Genomic DNA, 20,051 nt, shown 5'->3' on the forward strand with positions numbered 1-20,051 from the left:
TTGGGACAGACATGAATTAATAAATAAATTACGAATACTGGGATTTAAAAATAAGAGTAGGAAGAGAGGCGACTCAAAAAGTAGACTAGAAGTAGGTGTAGTAGGAGAAAAGTATGGTATTTTCTCTGTAGTAGTGGAGGCTGGTGGGGTAATTCCTCTTGGTCTTAGGTCCTTGTTTTGGGCTTTGTGTAGATTGTAACACAAACCATTCTCAATTTAAAGAATACCTATGGCAAAAAGTACAACCTCAACACACCAAAACCAACTTTTTTTTTTAACTCTAAATTTCAGGGAAATACAGTCAAATCACAGAGCTTGTTTAACTTCATATTTTCTTTGGCTGGGATTGTTGGACTGTAGCTTTTTCACTGCGGAGTCCCACTACTTTTGAATGGACATTGAGGAAGAAAAGTGAATCCAGAGAAAAAGGTGGAACAAGCCCAATTAGGACAGGGAGAAAAAGTCAAGACAGAGAGTTCCTGCAGTTGTAGTTGAGAAGTCAATTCCAGGCAAGGAGAGACAGTAGTCTAATTCCAACCCCCAAAAGGAGAGGCTGGATGAGAGGACGTACCGTCCTGAGAGTTGCAAAGGCCACTGCTGATCCAGTGCGACTGGCTGGAGGAGGGCATCTCCTACAGGAGGGAGGAGTAAACAACATTTGAATTTAAAATATAGGCATTAAGCTTGTCCTTGTGCAGCAAATATCAACATGCTAAGAAAGCAAATAATACAAGTGGCCAGTATCATTGAATGCATGGCTAAACATACCCAATCAATAGATATCTAAATATTTAGAATGACAACAAACAAAATTGTGGATACTAATGATTTTTTTTGTTTTTACACTTAACACAGTATACCTTTATGGTTTACACTCAGGATGCACCGAGATAGTAAATCAGGAATCAGGAACATTTATTTGTAATTTCATTTCATGCACTTGCGTACATGAAATGAAGCAAAATATAATTTTCCCCAGCAGTGCAACACAAAGACAAAAATATCCAAACGACAAGAATACATATATCCAAACTACCAAAAAAATAAAAAAAATAAAAAAAACGACAAAAACACATGTATCCAACATATTAAAAAAATTTAAAAATTCACTGTCCAAGAGAGTGAACGCCAGCCAGGATGACTGTCGGAACTGCCGGTCTACATGGGCTAGCAGTTAGCTTAGCCTGCCCTGCTTCCGCATTCTGTCAGACTGCCCTTGGTGCTTCTTCTTCAGGCCCAGCTCCGGGCAGGGCTGTGGTCCTTGGGCCCACAGGATGCAGCAGACAAGGCTCCCCCAGCCGATCCAATGCCAGCTCTTCCAGCCAGACACCCTTGACACACCTCCCCACACTCCACACGATGACACCAAAAACACAGCGCCATGCAAGGCTGCCGCCAGACCACTCTTGGTTTTATCAGAACTGCCGGTCTGTATGGCTAGCAGTTAGCTGAACCTGCCCTGCTTCCGCATCCTGTCAGACTGCCCTCGGTGCTTCCTCTTTATGCGCAGCTCCGGGCAGGGCCGTGGTCCCTGGGCCCACGGATGGTACTGGATGGCCCATGGATGGTACTGGGTAACGTCGCCGCAAAAGTAAGTTCATTCCACCATCTTCCCACACCGGTACTGGGTGAGGCCACTGCAAATGTGAGTTTGCACCAAATGTTATGTTTAATAACATGAACAACTTGTTTAATAACTTGTGGGGGCCTTCCAGGCAGGCACCGTAGCTTGGGAAGTCCGCGAGAAGGACCCGGCGTGCACCCGGAGTCACAGCCATGGCACCACCGTATCCTGGTCCGCCTTCCTGTGTGGGCGCCGGACACCTCCCCATGAAGACAGCCCCCGCCCCCCGACCGACCGCTGCGACACTAATGTTATGAACAGCCTATTGTTCATAACAGTAGGCTGCAAATGGTGTTTGTGATGGTGAGGTTATGTTCCGAGCACAGACTAAGAAGTCTTACGCCATTGGGGTTGACTTTTCCAATGCCATGGGCACCAATCACTCCATTCCAATTTTGCATGTTCTTCCCAACTCGTGCATTAATCACCAAGCTAAATGACTTTGTCGCTCCTTGGGATGTTGATGAGTATATAATCGAGTGCCTGGTAGAAGCGATCTTTCTCTTCATCATAGGATGGTAAAGTTGGAGCATAGGCACTTATAAAGGTGATGTATTGGCATTTTGCGAGGGGTATGCGGAGAGTCATCAGCCGTTCACTAATGCCCACTAGTGTTTTCAAGTTTGGGTAACAGACTGTTCTTGATAAAAAACCAACTCCATGAATGCGTTGACCTCCTAGGGGGTATCCTTTCCAATAGAATGTACAGCCCTCTCCTACTTTGTTGAGTGAGCCCTCTTCAAGAAGCTTGGTCTCACTGAGTGCTGCCACATCCACACAATAGCGCTTCAGCTCGCTGGCAATAAGTGCTGTTCTGCGTTGAGGTCTGTCTGTACCATGGCTGATGTCCAGGAGTGTCCTTATGTTCCATGCTGCAATTCTTAGTGGTATAGTGTGTGTTTTTCAACCGCGTAGTGGAATGGCCCGGCAAGTGCAGTTTCCTGCCCAGGTACAGTGTTGAGTGGGCAATTTTTGGGCCACCTTTTCTAGGCCGTTCCCCAAATGGGTGAGCAGTGCGGTCCCTAAATAGGGCTGCTTAGACGCACAGGGGTCTGCCGGAAACAGCTGCCACTCAATCTCAGCTGCTAACGACCATTGCCCTGTACCGCTGGGGTGAAGAGTTCCAACTAAGAGCTCCCAGCTCATTCAGACCTGCTCCCGTCACTGGATACTCCATCACCACCAGAGTTTGTGAGGTCGGGGACTCAGCAGCAGAAGAAGATACCTGCGCAGAGATGGTTTTTAAAGTGGCATGGGAGGTGCACTTCTCCCAACGCCACTGACTTGATTGTAGAGGAGATGGTTCTGATGGCAAGGGGGAACCCTTGAAAACCGGCACCTCCTACCAACTGCAGGAGGCTGCCGGAAATCCAGTTTTTTGGAAACCGCCTCGAAGTGTGCCGCCACAGCTCGCTTTTCTGTTGGGGTAAGTTCCCTTAGCCTTATGTCTTCCCAGACTCACCCACAAGGCAGCGGGGCAGTGGTTGATAGGTGCCAGGGCATGTCCACCAGGGTGGGCCTGCACACCATATCTCTGGGGCCCACTGCTGCTCCGAGATCCCCTGCCAAGTTAGCCTGGGACTGCAAGACCTGGCAGGAGTCTTGGTGAAGGAGAGGCTATGTACTGGCAAGGGAAGGCTTACACGCTAGGATGCTTCCCTATTTGCCACAAGGGGTAGCCAGCAGCAGCGAGCTAAAGGCAGGAGGGTTGAAAGCAGGCTGGAAGAACACATGCACCTTCGCTCCAACTACACGCTGCTGCACTAGACGCATCACAACACCCTGTGGGCAGCCACACTGCCCGCACGCGCACGCGCACACACACACACACACACACACACACACACACACGCGCGCGCGCTAGAATAATTCTTGCAACAAGTGCTGTCTGCTGATAATTAAATTGCTCAGTTTGGTTCACACCAAAAGAGGCAGTAAACATTGGTGCACCCAACTCATTATGAATATCTTCTTGAATCTACTAGTTACATATGAGTTAGTGACTCCAAATACTAACAAATACATTCGTTCACATATTGAGAGCTTTGGAAAAAGGTGACTTTAACATTTAACTCTGAAAACACAACCTTAAGTGTCGGGATGGAAGAAGCCCAAATACCTGAACTGAGTCTGCTAATGGGTCCAGTATGCCTCGGGGTGCTGGGGATCCTTGTGTTGTGACTGCTGTGCATCCTGGATGACACACAGCTGGCATAGACTCTTTGGTAGGCTCTAGCATTCCCTGATACAGGATGAAAAAAAAGGAAATTAAATTAAAAATAAATGGTTTGGAAATTAGATTAGATTGTTTTATTAGCCACACAACCAAGGCCGGTGGAATTTGTTTTCGGTACACCTTAAACTCTGCAGCACAATACATACATGGACAACAACAGACACTCCACATATTATCACGAACTATACAGTTACACAATAACAGAAATAAACATATCACACATAACAATTAGGTGAACGGTGGTATTTATGCCAATGGTGTGTGAGGAGGGGACTATAGGGAGGAATTCAGAGTCCTGATGGCTAAGGGGAAAAAACTGTTTGGGAAGCATTTAGTCTTAGTGGACAGTGACCCGTAGCACCTCCCTGAGGGAAAAAGCTGGAAGAGGTGATGAGCAGGATGTGAGGGGTCGGAGATGATCTTCTTTGCTTGCTTTACAGTCCAGTTAGTATGTAGAGATTCAACTGAGAGGAGTGGGTTGCCTATGATTTTGGATGCCTTGTTGACAATCCACTGCAGTTTTTTCTGTGTTTGACTGTCTGTGCTGCCGTACCATACTGTGATAGAAGATGTTATGATGGACTCGATAATGACTGAGTAAAACAGAATGAGCAGTTGATGTTTGATCCAGTATTTTTTAAGCTGCCTAAGAAAGTAAAGTCACTGTTGAGCTTTTGCAATGATGTGTTCAGTGTTAATTTTCCACTTCGGGTTATTGCTGATGTATGTTCCAAGGAATTTAAAAGAGTCGGTGGTGGTGATGGGGTCTCCGTTCATTTGTATGGGTGTTTTGGGATTCAGAATGCATCGGAAGTCAATAATGAGTTCTTGGGTTTTGGTTGTATTAAGATTGTTGTTTGCGCACCAAGTGACAGCTTGGTCTACTTCAGTGCGGTACTGGGTTTCATCATTGTTGGAGATGAGGCCTACAATGGTTGTGTCGTCTGCTAATGCCACTGTGAACACTTCTGGCTGTGGGAACAGTAACATTGGTGTAATAAATAGTAAAGTTAAAGATAAGAGTTAACTGACTGCAGCGTCATATGACACTGACACAGTTTAACCTGTCCCAAGCCAATTAGGCTGACTCAGGACAGCTGTGCTGTGCCCACACACACACACACACACAACCACCAAGTGAGAATACACATACAAGGAATTTGTCTTGGTTGAATGCTCAACATAAGACACAATGATATTGAACACAACATTTTGAAGTAGAAAAGAAAAAAACTGAGAACATCTAACATTGCCGAGTTTGGAATGGAATGCTAGTTACATAGAAACTTCAAATGATGGCTGAATGAATTATCATAATTATTACTATTTATTGCTGTCCGTTTTTTTGTCCAAATCACATGAAATATGACTACAACAGCCAACAGCAAAAACAACAGCAACATAAATGTATAACAAATTCTAGATACTATCCCCACCCTCCCCAATTTGCATATTCAATGCACTGTGGCATATTCAGGTTCTATATCTCCAACTTGATAGGAAAGGGACAAAGGATTGGTGAGGTGGGTGATCTAAGACAGAGATGAAGACATGCCTTTACAATCAACTGTTTGGTCATGAAAGTCCAACAATTTCAGTGAAGGAGAGCAAACTACAATGTACCTTTCCTTGAGAAAATGTGTAGGCTAGCTGACAGTTTTGCCGAGGTGACTTCAAAGGTGGTTACTAAAACCTGTGAACAGCCACTCATAAGTTGCTTATGACACAACAATCCTCTTACAAGAATGCTATGATATGAGCTGTGACAACATCAGTCCTCTCCACTGTAAGAGATTCGAAATATTCTGCCATTTGTTTATTGGGGAGAATTTCTTTTTGCAAAATACCTCAAAGTTTGAATAAAATCAAAAAGGTTGCAAAATATCGTTTGGGAAATTCTTTATTAGGAATAACCCCTTGAGATGTACCATCCCGTTTTCAAGGGAGTCTACAAATCCCTATATCGCCTAATATGGCTTGACACTTAATTTTGAGTTTATATATTAAAGCATGTTGGAGTGGCTAGGTGCTGACCTTTTGGAAAGAAAAATATATGATATGGTCATACATATGATATGGTCATCTGCCAAAGCAGCCAGTGGAGTGGACAAACTCCACAGCAAGAGTAAAATCTTGCTGGCAGTTGACTGGTTACTGGCGTTTATTTTCCGCCCTGGTAGCTAATAAAAGTCAAGGAAAAAGATGTAGGGAATCTTCATCATTTTCTCAGAAAATATCCCACCATCTAGTCTACAAAGTAAGCGTTTACCGTCATGTATGTTTTTTTCCTCTTCCTATATCCCCACGCATAGCGCATTTACAACAGTGACCAACTATAAACAGATCTGACAAATGTCTTCCCTAAAACTACTCATCACTGTAATTCAAAATTGTAGGTCTGGTTGTTAATAATTTTTCCAATCTATATGTAAGCTGTTCCCAATAAAGTATGAATGATTTTGATAAGAGATGGCCAGATTAGCAACCTTCCTGTTAACATGAAAATGCTGAGCGTTCTCCGATTTTTCTTTTTCATAGCCATGCTCAATGTAAAGGGAACATCTTCAGTCTCCATTTCCCAGCGTTGACTCACCAGACTAGATGCAAAGGCAGGAACGACTACAGGCTGCTTCCTCTTGCCAGTGAAGACCTGTCACAAGGCAGAGGAACACAACATTGAAACAACAACCAATTAATAAAACAAATATTATTTGTACGGCACATTTCCATCCATAAAATGCAATGTAGTGGGTTTTACATGAGATAAGATGAAAGTAAAAGATAAAAATTCATGGGATAAGTGTGTGTGCACGTAGGGCAGAAATATAAACCCTGGTAAAGAACATGGTTTATTTATGTATACTCAAGTCACTGCGCTGATTAGGCAGTGTTGGGGCAGGACATAGGCCTGGCTGAGTATGTTAAAAACACATTAAATGCATTTCCAGAGCAGTGCTTCATAGAGCCCTGTCTTGACATACTGACATACCTGACACCCTCCATAGAGTTAAGTTTGAAGGGTAAGCTACAGTAGTTCCAATGGAGCAGGAAAATGTGAATTTCTTGCACAAAAACAGAAGTCATTCCTGTGTAGGTGTACCTGTGATAACGCCGATATTTTTTAAAACTTACAATGTTTCTAGTGTCCATGCCAAGGCACATGAGCAGAATCTTGTTGGTATGGGAATCGCCCCACTGGAACTTAAGACCAACAGCATTGTGGATGTCCATACGTTGCCACCACATGCCCCACTGAACCCTGGGAAAAAGGGTAATAAAAAATAATTAAAGGGTGCCTAATGGTCCATTCCCAAGCATTGTTGGGCTTTGACTAAAAATAGATTAATGGATTAAATACAACTTTATGGGATGCATTAATGACGCATACACCTTCTTCTTACATTAGTCTTATTAAAGAGCACCTGTGGTCAAAATCTTGATTTCACAGCTTTCACATTGTAATTTTGCAATAATTTTAGTCAATAAGTGTTAACAATGTGCTTTTACTTTGAGACTTTGATTTTCGAGTTGGAATCGTAGATCCAAAACCATGGCAAAGATGTCTTATTCTTGGGTCATGTCATGATGCCAACACCTCGAGACGAATCACATTCCAAAGCGGAGTTTTGCTTAATCTCACCCTCCGAAACAATGTGCTGGGCAGGTTGGAGGCCTCACCCAGTACCATCCATGTAGTGTCTTTGTCCACGTCTGCGTCTAAGTTGTCTTCGTTTGATGGCTGGGAGAGCTGGTGCTAGATCGGCTGGGAGAGTTTGGTCTGCTGTGTCCTGTGGGCCCAGGGACCACGGCCCTGTCCGGAGCTGCGCCCGAAGAGGAAGCACCAAGGGCAGTCTGACAGGATGTGGAAGCAGGGCAGGCTAAGGTAACTGCCAGCCAATTCAGACCGGCAGCTCTGATAACACCGAGGGCGGTCTGGCGGTGGCCTCGCCTGGTGTTGACTGTGTTTTTGATGTCGTCATGTGGAGTGTAGGGAGGTGCGTCGAGGGTGTCTGGCTGGGAGAGCTGGTGTTGGATCAGCTGGGGGAGCCTGGTCTGTTGCATCTGATGAGCCCAAGGACCACAGCCCTGCCTGGAGCTGTGCCCGAAGAGGAAGCACCAAGGGCAGTCTGACAGGATGCGGAAACGGGGCAGGCTAAGCTAACTGCTAGGCCATGCAGACCGGCAGTCATCCTGGCTGGTGTTCACTCTCTTGGACAGTGAAACTTTTTTTTTTTTTTGTAGTTTGGACAGACGTGTTTTTTTTTCTTTGTGTTGCAGTTGGATGGGGGAAACAATATTTTTTTTCATTTCATGTACACAAGTGCATGAAATGAAATGACAAATAAATGTCCCTGATTCCTGAAGACTCGTTTTGTGAAACTGGAAGAACATAAAAACACCAGAACTCACTGAATGCGTTAAATTTATGACTGAAACTGCTTCCTTTGAACACTCAATAGCTAAAATGAGCAATACAAGAGGGAAATTCAAGCAAGAGTTGGATCATTTCTTCCTGTACATGGTCGTTTTAGGTAGGAGTGAAATTCCGGTCGTTCTAGTGTTAAGGGCTTCCTGCATTAAAAGGGTGTAGGAAAATTAAAGGCTAGATATTATCATGTGTTAATATGGGTGCATTTGTACAACACTTTACGTGTTGTTATTGACTGTTTGTGTGTGTGTGCGTGTGTGTGTGTGGTGTGTGTTTTGCATTGTTTGATTTGTTTTTCCTCCCTTTTTGGGTGTGTAAGACAGTTATCAGTCATACGTATGTACAATGACTGAAAAGAAAATTAATAAAAACTTAAATGGCAAAAAAATTACCTTCTTTGAGAATGAATTGGTATTCACTAAACTCTGCAGCATTCAGCAATGGCACTGCTCCTTTAAAATCGTTACCGTTTTTCAACTTTTTGTTCACAACAGATGGGTAGATTCAACATAATATGAGCTAAGGATATGTGATAACCTTTTAAAGATTCAAAGGTTTTTTTGTCACATATTTCATGTACAATTACAATAAGTAATGAAATGTTTTTTGGCAACTCCAGAACTGTGCAACAAGAGCAATGAATAGCAATAATAACAAGATGAGAATAAAATAAAAATACAATTTAAAAAAAAGTTAGTTAAAAAAACATCTAGGGAGTATACAGAAGGTATATCCTGAAAAATACATATATATATATATATATACACTACCGTTCAAAAGTTTGGGATCACCCAAACAATTTTGTGTTTTCCATGAAAAGTCACACTTATTCACCACCATATGTTGTGAAATGAATAGAAAATAGAGTCAAGACATTGACAAGGTTAGAAATAATGATTTGTATTTGAAATAAGATTTTTTTTACATCAAACTTTGCTTTCGTCAAAGAATCCTCCATTTGCAGCAATTACAGCATTGCAGACCTTTGGCATTCTAGCTGTTAATTTGTTGAGGTAATCTGGAGAAATTGCACCCCACGCTTCCAGAAGCAGCTCCCACAAGTTGGATTGGTTGGATGGGCACTTCTTTGAGCAGATTGAGTTTCTGGAGCATCACATTTGTGGGGTCAATTAAACGCTCAAAATGGCCAGAAAAAGAGAACTTTCATCTGAAACTCGACAGTCTATTCTTGTTCTTAGAAATGAAGGCTATTCCATGCGAGAAATTGCTAAGAAATTGAAGATTTCCTACACCGGTGTGTACTACTCCCTTCAGAGGACAGCACAAACAGGCTCTAACCAGAGTAGAAAAAGAAGTGGGAGGCCGCGTTGCACAACTGAGCAAGAAGATAAGTACATTAGAGTCTCTAGTTTGAGAAACAGACGCCTCACAGGTCCCCAACTGGCATCTTCATTAAATAGTACCTGTTAGAGCCTGTTTGTGCTGTCCTCTGAAGGGAGTAGTACACACCGGTGTAGGAAATCTTCAATTTCTTAGCAATTTCTCGCATGGAATAGCCTATATAGTGGGATAATAGTGGGAAAAGCAGCAAAAGTGGCAGTAGTATTACCCATGTAATTGTCATTGTTATGTTGAGTTTAGTGTCCTTATGGCCTGGGGGGAGAAACTCCTTAAGTTTCTTCTACAATTTCAGCTAACATTGAAGATTGACATTACATCCATAATGACAGCAAAATTTCCCTTTAACTCCTAAGTTAGCCTAACTGTTGCACAGTTAGCAAATACTGTACAAACATCCTTTGAAACATCATACCCAAGCGACTTCAGGCATCATGCAGCTTTTTTCTTTTTTTTCTGAGAGGGCACCGAGACTTCATAACATTTGGAAAACTAGTGTGCGCATTTATCTCTGAAAATGTTTGTTTTGTTGGTATCTTTTGCTTATTCAAGTATTTTTGTCATTTTTATGCCATGTTGCCTTTTTTCTCCCCTCTTTTTCTCCCCAATTGTACTTGGCCAATTACCCCACTCTTCCAAGCCATGCTGGTCGCTGCTCCACCCCCTCTGCCGATCTGGGGAGAGCTGCAGACTACCACATCTCCTCTGATACATGTGGAGTCGCCAGCTGCTTGTTTTCAACTGATATGGAGGAGTTTTGCCAGGGGGATGTAGCACATGGGAGGATCACGCTATTTCCCCCCAGGCCCCCCGAACAGCCGCCCCAACTGACCAGAGGAGGCGCTAGTGCAGTGACCAGGACACATACCCACATCCGGCTTCCCACCCGCAGACACGGCCAATTGTGTCTGTAGGGATGCCTGACCAAGCCGGAGGTAACACGGAGATTTGAACCAGCGATCCCCGTGTTGGTAGGCAATGGAATAGACCGCCATGCTACCCGGATGCCCCCCCATGTTGCCTTTTTATGTATTTATATTCTGCTATTCAATCCTGTTGTTTTTTGTTTATTTTATTGATTCCATTCTACTCCCTTTTGTTGGCTTTGTGGTGGGATATTTTGTAAGGCGCTTAGGATTCTGTATCTCACCTGTGCGAATTACTACAGCATCATTATATCTCATCTCTGTTATTTATCATCACATTTAATCACCGTTTAGCTGTTATCACTTCCATTCTGTGTTTTAACTGTGAAAACAATGCTGAACCGAACTTAAAGTCAGATAGTCCCATACATTTTGTATTACTAACATTACCATCATCATCGTTGTTCAGTGTCATTAAGTGATCCTCACCCATGCATCTCTGGGCATTGATGTGGCCTCTCCTGTCTCCCATCCTCTGGGTGGTGATTTTGGGCCTGTAGCAAGTTGCTAAGGCTCAGCACCTCCTCCTCATGCTGGCCCCCTGAGGCCACCAGAACCTCTGGGAAACTAGTATGGAGAAGCCTCTGGATACGTCTGGGCACTGAGTCCTAGTAAAATTGCAGGGAGAAACTCCGTAAACACATTATTACTATACTTGACTTTAAACTTGTTATTCTGGTTAACTGTATTTTACCATTGCCAATAACAATACCAATTTAAGCAGCAGCAGTATATCTGTGACTTCAGTTGTTTGTGCAACAACAAAAAAATTTAAACTATTTTGATCGAGCGGCTTGCTTCTTATTTCAATTTACCTGATCAGCCTTTAATGTTGCTTTTAAACTTTTTTTCCACTCTTTCTCTTTAACAGTTTTTATTGATTTTCACAATACATTTATATGCATATATACATGAAGCTTTTAAACTTTTTAACAAACAATCCAGCAGGTTTTAGTTAATGGAGTTGTGTCCAATGTCCTGGTCTCAAACATGGGCTCACCCCAGGGTTGCGTTCTTTCCCTGCTTTTTATTTTGTATACAGACAGCTGCAGGTCTTCTGAACGGGGTAGCTACCTGGTGAAATTCTCTGACGATATCGCACTTTTGTCTCTTCTTCAGGGCTCGGAGTCAGATCACGGTTGTGCCCTACCTGTCTTTGTTGATTGGCGCAATGATAACCTCCTTGACCTTAATATGTCAAAAACGAAGGAATTCATCATTGATTTTACGAGAAACAGTGATAAACCCAAAGCTAGCACTATACATGGCGAGGATGTTCAAATTGTTGACACTTACAAGTACTTGGGAACTGTGTTCGACTCCCAACTCAAGTTCAGTGTGAACACAGATTCAATTGTCAAGCGTGGACAACAAAGAATTCACTTACTGCGTAAGCTTAACTCCTTTAATGTCTGTAACACCATCTCATGTATTTTCTACCAGTCATTTATTGAAATTCTTTTAACTTTTTCCTTTATTTGTTGGTTTAATGGGTTGTCTGTGGAGGACAGGAATAGCCTAAACAGTATCGTTAAGGTTTGCTCCAAAATAATCGGGAGTCCAGCAGAGAGACGCATGCTCCCTCTGGGAGAAACGTGTGGCCCAGAAAGCAAAAGGAATTATTAGCAAATCTGACCACGACCTGTCCAGTGAATTCACTGTAATGCCCTCAGGTCGGCACTATAAAGTGCCCCCTAGGAAAACAAATCGCTATTCTAAGTCCTTCATTCCTTATGCTATCAGGCTGTTAAATGCTGAGAGTAGTCATTTTAAATGAATGCTTTATTTTGTTTTAAACCACAATAGTTGGTTTATACCTTTGTCTGTTTTCCACATGGCTTGTGTGCCTGTGCATTCATTGAATGTAGTGGTGGAATGTAACGTGCAATGCATCTTAGGATGCTTCATTTATTTATTTTAGTCTTTTAACTTTTGTGAATTTTTGTCCTTCGGCCTGTCCTCGCGAGTCTGCATGCATGGCCACACAAGGGTGACAGTGTGCATCTCTTGCCCATGTACTGATCTGTCTATCTATTGTCTCTGACATACTGCTGATTGCTGCTTGTCTGTGAGTTTGAGTATGGTGTGGGTAGATAAAGTTTTCTGAATCTGAATGATAAAACTATATATACACACTACATCATGCTACTGATTTCATGAACAAAAACAGCACTATAGCTATCAGTCACTTTTCCTACCTGACAGCTGTCTCCATTTGATGCTTCATCTCCTCTCCGCCTGTCCTGCTTCACCTCAGCATCCCCCTCAGTCTGGGTGGTGCTACCCTCCTCTCCAAACTGGGTCCAGGTGTTCCCCTCCGCCTGATGTCTCTGGTTCCTGAACTCTGCCCAGCAACCCTCTTCATCCCCTTCAATGGGGGCTGAGCAGAAATCAGCAAAGCTGTCACTTGAGGGGAGGCTTCCCATACATTGTTCCCCTCCATCAACTATTTGAACCGGAGATTGGTCTCCATTAGGTTCTAGACAATCCTCTTTGAAGTCTGCAAAGCTCTCAGCAACAAACATCCTGGACTTTAACTGGTTAGAAGGAACAGTGGTTTCCTGAGGCATGGATTCTGATAGGTCAAAATGGTTCCCTTTCCTAGACTGTGACAGACTGAGGTTTGCTGAAACCCAACTGGTGTTTCCTGATTCCTCTTGCTCCTCCTCTACTTGCCTGCTGGATTTCTCCTCCTGAGGATTGAGGGAGGATAGCGTTGGGTCAAAAACCTCAGATGGACAACCTAGTGAAACAGTGTCATAAAGTGATGCGAAGTGCTCACTATCCGATTCACACAGACTTGTGGTGAGTGACAGAGGAGACATGCTCCCCTCTCTTTGTCTCCTCTCTTGCCCTGTCTCCCTTTCCTCATCTAACCTTGGGGTTTGTGGAAGGTTTATGTTAAGGTTTAGACTAGATCTCCTCTCCTCTTGATAAGCCACATGCTTACCAGGAACCCTCTCAATAGGACAGGGCTCTTGTGATGAGAAACTCAGAGCAGCAGCAACGTCCTGAGGCTGGTGGTGGTCCTGAGATGGTGGATAGGCGCTGCATTGCTTTGCTGCATTGCTTTGCTCACAGTGCTTGACCTTAGTGCAATCTTTTCCTTTAGCTGCAAGACAACCCCCAGGCTTAGCGTCCATATCAACCCCATGTCCTGAATCACAGCATTGTACATCCAAACTGCCTCTGAGGTTTGTACCTCCCACTCTGCCATCCCAGTGTTCCACTGTGCTCGCTATGGGAGAGAAGCCACAGCACCATTGGTGCACTGTCTGCTCTGAGAATGCAGCAAAATCTGCAAACCCAGCCTCCTCCTGGGGAAGGCAGGCATCTGGTACAGAACCTATATGTCTGGAAGACAACTTTGAGGTCACAGTGGCTGCGGGCTGGGATTTTTCAATGGGGTTATTAAAGCTACAGTTGGGCGGATCAGTGGACAGGTCAGCGTTTGGGTAAGTCGACCTGAGGCTTGGTGGTGTGTCATCAGAGCCAGTGATACCAAAAGTGGTACAGGTTATCCCAAGAGAAAACCCCCCAAAGTCCCCGAAGTCATCCTCTTCAACCTCTGTGTCCCTGTCATTGTCATCCAGTGGAGGGGGAGAGGAGAAGGGGTGCATTGGCATCACATCTGGCTCCATAGGCTCTCCTTGTGGGACCTGGAGGCCTCACGCACTAAAGGAAGAACATACGACAATGAGGCTGCATTCAAGTACCTGTGCAAAAACTTTTTTTTCCTTGATGTAGACCATACCAGTAGTTTTCAGACTTGATCCTGGGGACCCACAGATCATCTTTTTTCCTATCCCAACTGACAATTCAGCTGTAATCAGGGAAATTTTTGATCTGTCAACACCAGGAAGGTAATAGCAAACCAGCAGTACTGTGGGTCCTGAGGACTGGCATTGACAATCACTAATGTACACTACTATTATATTTGAGGTTGATAGATAAACTTTGTTGTTGCACTGTGTTGTTTATTTAATACGAAATTGATTTCAGAGTGATTTTATGATTGATCATACCTTTGTAGCCGAGTGCATGACGGAGGTACTCCACAATTTTGGACATGCATCCATTTAGGGTTACACCATTCACTTACTAAGCTAATTCTATTAATGTTGTCAGGGTAAGACCTGAATAGACATGTAAGGGAAACATCTTCGGCTAAAACAACAGTAGAAAAAAGCACTACCTCGATACCGTTTTTTGCCAGCATAATGAAAGCATAAGTTGCAACAATCACTTAGTGTCCATATTGACTGTACACAGTGGCTGCCACCGTCAGCAAACTGTACTGAGGTCCAGTACAACACAGCCAATGATCTCCCTTACTGTGTCTTTAGTGACTGGGATTCAGCTGACAATTCAATCTACTTTTCTACCAGTACTTCATTCATATTTCTTCTTCTTTTTTCTTTTTTTTGTTGTTGCCATCTTAAAAAACAGAACTGCCTACATAGAATAAAACCTATGTGATGCTATTGACATCAAGAGCTGTACCCTGAATGTTGGTTTTAACTCATCTTTAGAAAGCAGTTCTCTAGCTAAAACATGAAAATATCAAAAAAGGAAGCCAGGCATCGTGTTTACTAAACAGATTGCTTTCTGTCTGCCAAAAAAAACTGTCCCAAATACACTTAATGTGGAAAAATACAATGGCAATTTGAAAAAGGTAGACTAATTTACATGACACGAGTCGTGAATGGAAGTCCACACATGACTGCAACTGGACAAGCAGGTGTTATGTAATTTCTATGACCGCAGCGATAACAGAACGTTGGTTAAAAAACAATCATAGTGATGACTAAAGTATAGGTAATTTTTGCATTAGGCAGGCAGACAAAAGTTTACCCTAGTATTGGGCAGACCGTGCTTAAAGCAAGAATACTGGTTGATATCAGACACGACAGATGGACACCCATTATGCCCAAGAGTACTAATGGATACGATACTTTTTTTCCGCCCCATGAAATCAATATCACGGTGATTAAAAAAAGCCTCCAATGTCACCCTCATAAAAATATAAATGTGTACGACACTGACAAAAACGAAAAGAAACAAAACAATGTGAAATAGTCAAACGAAACGTCTAGGTGCAAATCCCAACTGGAAAACTGGAGCGATTGTCCTCAAGGTTGCACACGATTCTAGATGTGTGGACCCCCTGTTGGGACAATGCACTACTTTGCCGGATCGGTTGGGTCACTCGAGACTACTACAAAATTCAACTTGATTGATTGACCATGAATTGTACACGGAAGTTACCCGCACTGGCGTGCATCACTATTAGAAAGCCTGGACATGTGGATCCCATGTAAAATCTCAGCACGTGACATGGTCTCATCCGTGGCGTGCGACATCAAACTCCACCGATCGCCCCACGTCAATTCCGACCGAACTTTCTGGTGTGGATATTATAATGGAAATAAATAAATAGGCCGGTGTTGCGTCGAACACTATTTCGCCGTAGCCAGAGCTCGATACAACAGCAGGACGCCTGATTAACCTTAACCTAATCCTATCCTAAAGCTTACCTTAACCGATAGCAAAACTGTTTCCATGCGAACGCCTTGGTTGGAGAGAAACCGAACTCGACGGGGAAACAGAGGTCGCTACAACACCGGCACTGGCCCGTGTCAGTAAACCCATACAGGAAACATAATCCACCGGCATTGTGCTAATGAGATAAACGGCTCAACGGAGTCCCATGTTTACACTGAGCAACTCAGCACTACACGATCTGAGAGCCACACACACAAAGTTAAAAAAAAGAAAAAGAAAAGAAAAAAAATGTCCAACCATGCCGACTGAGCAAATAGACTGCGTTTATCGGGACCCGCCGGGGAGAAATCTTTTGCGAAAAACATCGTTTAATCTGTAATAGAACATCTTCTCCCCGGAGCTCTCCGTTGACAGACAGGTGTCATTCTCTTACAGACAGCGGTGTCAAATTATTTCTGATGATGATATTTGCAACTGCCCCCCCCCAAAAAAGGCAATTAATTGATGATTAGCTTGGCTACCAGCAGAGATTATTACTCATTCGCGTTTATCACTGACGTCCAAAAACCAACACGACACGGCGTAGCTCGTTATAAAACCTACACCGTTAGCAGACACCGTCGGCTACGGGCGGCAGCTAGCTTAGCCCACATCTTCCGTCCAGTCGACGGGCCGTTTACTGAGGGCTAACGAAACGACCAAACAAGGTTTCTGCAAAATTACCAAAACTCATTCGGTTCGCCTTCCTCCCTTCACTCCTCGTTGCAGTTGCAGGTCCCCATCTTGTCACCTGTAATCCTTCCACCGTATTGCGGCGAAGCTCAAATCGCACAGCAGACCGGCGCCGCCTCAGCTGTTCAACTCGTCTCAGGGTCTCATTGTGCGTGACGTCACCACCTACCGGCCTGAGGTAAACGCATTCACACTACGTCAAAAAATCATTTACTCATTAGGCAGGCGTCTTTATCCATAATAAAAGCGCTCGGTTCCTTCCAAAGTTTTCTGGAAAAGGTGCAGTCCCAAAAAATGCTTTTATTATGGCTAAAGTCTGTAATCATTTTCCCTTAAATGGGAATATGTATTGTTTGGTTTCCATGACACAAATAGTGAAAGTAACAATGAGTTTAACTTAATAAATCTTGTTTTTTGGGGGGGGGGGGTTGTGCAAAATTTCACATCCATAAAAGTAACATTTTAATTAATAAACCATCATTTCCTGCTTTAATTATAGAAACTGAGAAATATATCGCTACCATTTCCAGAAGCACAAACAGAAAAGCAGTCAAAACATATAATGCTTGCTTACATTATAACATTTTTCACTTAATGTACACTGTAAATTTACCCCCTGGCAAAAGAGCTTTGTTTTTGTTCAACATTATCAACATTGTCATTGTTAGTACTACAGTTCATTCGTTTTCTTTATTTACTTTTGTTATGACCATCGAATGTAAAGGTGTAAGGTTGTTTATAGTTGATTGGTCTAATGATATATATATATATATATATATGTGTGTGTGTGTGTGTGTGTGTGTGTGTGTGTGTGTGTGTGTGTGTGTGCAATGTTCCTGTATCATTTGTATTCTTGTTAATAAAAAAGGCGTTTTTATCCAAAGTGACTTATGAGAGACAGCAATAAGCAACTAGCATCACAGATCAGAACATAGTAATTGTATTATACTTGCGTTAGGCTGTATGAAGCAATAGTAGAACAACCGCATGCTGTAGAATAATCACAGCATAGCCAAGTGCCCCTTGAATCAAAAGCCTAACAGGAGAATCAAAGTACAAATAAGTTTTACATTGTCGCATATCAGTAGGGCATATCAGTATCAATGGGACATATAAGAGCATCTTTAAGGTGACTGGGAATGTCACCTCTCTCTTCAATCAACCCCCTCCTTTCCTCATCAAGTCGCATATGGTGAATGAATAAAGAGCTTATCCTGATTCCTCACAAATAGTTATTGAAAGGGGAGAAAAAAGATTGTGTCTAAGGGCAGGATATTGTGTTGCTGTAAAGCCACTTGAGGTAAATTTGTAATTTGTGATATTGGGCTATACAAATAAGATTGACTTGACTTGACATCTAGAGTTGCATCTTTTTAGGGTTGCCTAGAAAAATACATTTGTAGCTGAGGCAAGTCAATTTGAGGGTGTAATTCTCCTTACCTTGAGAAAAAAAATGGATGCTGCCTGGAAATCCAGTTCTTACATAGGATACATTACAAGGGAGTGATATGTGCTATCACAAGTATTACTACAACAGTACAACAAATACTATGTACAGCTTATACACTATTTATAGTAAATACAAATTATAATGGGCCCTATGATGGCCTGGTGGCCTTTCCAGGGTGTCTCCCCACCTGCCGCCCAATGACTGCTGGGATAGGCTCCAGCATCCCAGCGATCCCGAGAGCAGGATAAGCAGTTTGGATAATGGATGGATAATAATCAATACTCCTTCAAATATTTCAGGCATCTTTTTGTGAGAAATTTTAGGTAATAATTCTCTATCATTAATCTAGACAAAATTGTGTATCACAATATGACAATATCCTAATTTCATCCCAATACAATGCCACTTAAAGACAATAAATTATGTTGAATTATTGCCCAACAATAATTGGCTTCTGCCAAATTTCACAGGGGGGGGTATTATTGTGATGATGGCTGATGGGTGACCCATTCAATAGGTAAATTAACCCAAGTCAGCTAGCTAACTTGACATTGTCGCGTTGCATTGTACAATTTTTTACTGGTCACCTTACGTAGCAATACCACCAGTAACCACTAGATGAAAACATAAGACGAGGCTACATATTTTACAGTATGTGTGGACAGCTACATCCAGGAGTTCATTGTAAATGTCTTGAATAAAATTATTTAGGCTCTACAATGACTGAACAATCCCCTGTGGTCATCAACAGATAAATTGTCATCTATAAGTTTGCCCATTGAATGTGAAGACAGAAGGAAAGAGACGTGCTTTACCATTGATCAAATAATTGAATTGAGTAAGGTCTTCACTCTCACAATAATCTGATTCAGTCTTCATCAAATAACTTCACATAGTAGACAAGACTGTTTAGAATGTGACGGTTCTTACTCACCTCATCGTTGTGATGACCACCGCTATCCTGTTACTCTCGTCCAACTGTGTGGCGATGTTGACCCTCCTGAAGGCCCAAAGTTTCCCAATACACTCCAGCTGCAGCAGCTCTGGCTGGAGACCTCTGTCCCCAGACAACTCTGCGCTCAGGCAAGCCAATGATGTGCCGAGAACTTGTTGCTGTAAGGTAGTAATGTAAATCCGCCACAGGGTGGCACTGTTACGCTGTATGTTCCCCTGGGAATGCCGCAAATGGCGATGTTTGTCCCTTTTGTAACACCGTACCGCTAGTTCTTGTCCCGGGCAAAAGGCTACGTTGATCAAACGTTTTTGTTTCTTCTGCCGGAAGCTGTGAGTATGATGAGGCCAGCGGCCAGCTGATTGATGAGAGGTGAAGTGTAAGCGAGTGCCAATAAAGTGTCCAGGTCTCAGCCACGATCCCAAGCCTCCGCCTCCTTCCTTTTCCACGCAAACATCATACTACAACAAACACAACGCAGAGTCCCAGGGCGTGTAGGGAGACGACGGCCGAACGCAACGTGCGGGTTACATTGCTATAGGAGGGTTTCCGTGCAACGTCATCACAGAGATGCCTGCGCAACTAGGGGGCAGAAAGCAGCTACAGCGCTGAGATTTTAACCAAGATAGAGCTAAGATACAGCAGAGATGACGCGCAGTTGTTGTGCAATAAACTGCACAAACTGCCAAAAGGATGAGTGGAAAATGTTCAACATTCCAAGGATGTGACCCCTTTGGAATGTTGAACATTTTCATTGTTGAACCGCTTTGGTAGCTCTCAAAACATTATGCATCTCATAATCTTTTGAGAGCTACTAAAGCGGTTTTGCCCCCTGGTT

At 43.1% G+C, this 20,051-nt stretch overlaps 1 protein-coding gene across 1 annotated transcript; it reads right to left on the bottom strand.

Annotated features, from left to right (window-relative positions):
- Nucleotides 1-408: 408 nt before the first annotated feature.
- LOC130123096 (aftiphilin-like) lies at nucleotides 409-13,653 on the bottom strand. The gene is made up of 6 exons (XM_056292221.1): nucleotides 12,773-13,653; nucleotides 11,004-11,182; nucleotides 6,993-7,119; nucleotides 6,454-6,510; nucleotides 3,744-3,866; nucleotides 409-632 (listed from the first exon to the last, which is right to left on the bottom strand). Exons 1-6 carry the CDS (start codon nucleotides 13,397-13,399, stop codon nucleotides 528-530), a joined length of 1,218 nt encoding a protein of 405 aa, XP_056148196.1. The 5' UTR covers nucleotides 13,400-13,653; the 3' UTR covers nucleotides 409-527.
- Between the last annotated feature and the right edge of the window lie 6,398 nt (nucleotides 13,654-20,051).

This window comes from Lampris incognitus, chromosome 13 (genome assembly GCF_029633865.1).
Source record: "Lampris incognitus isolate fLamInc1 chromosome 13, fLamInc1.hap2, whole genome shotgun sequence".
Lineage (NCBI taxonomy): Eukaryota > Metazoa > Chordata > Actinopteri > Lampriformes > Lampridae > Lampris > Lampris incognitus.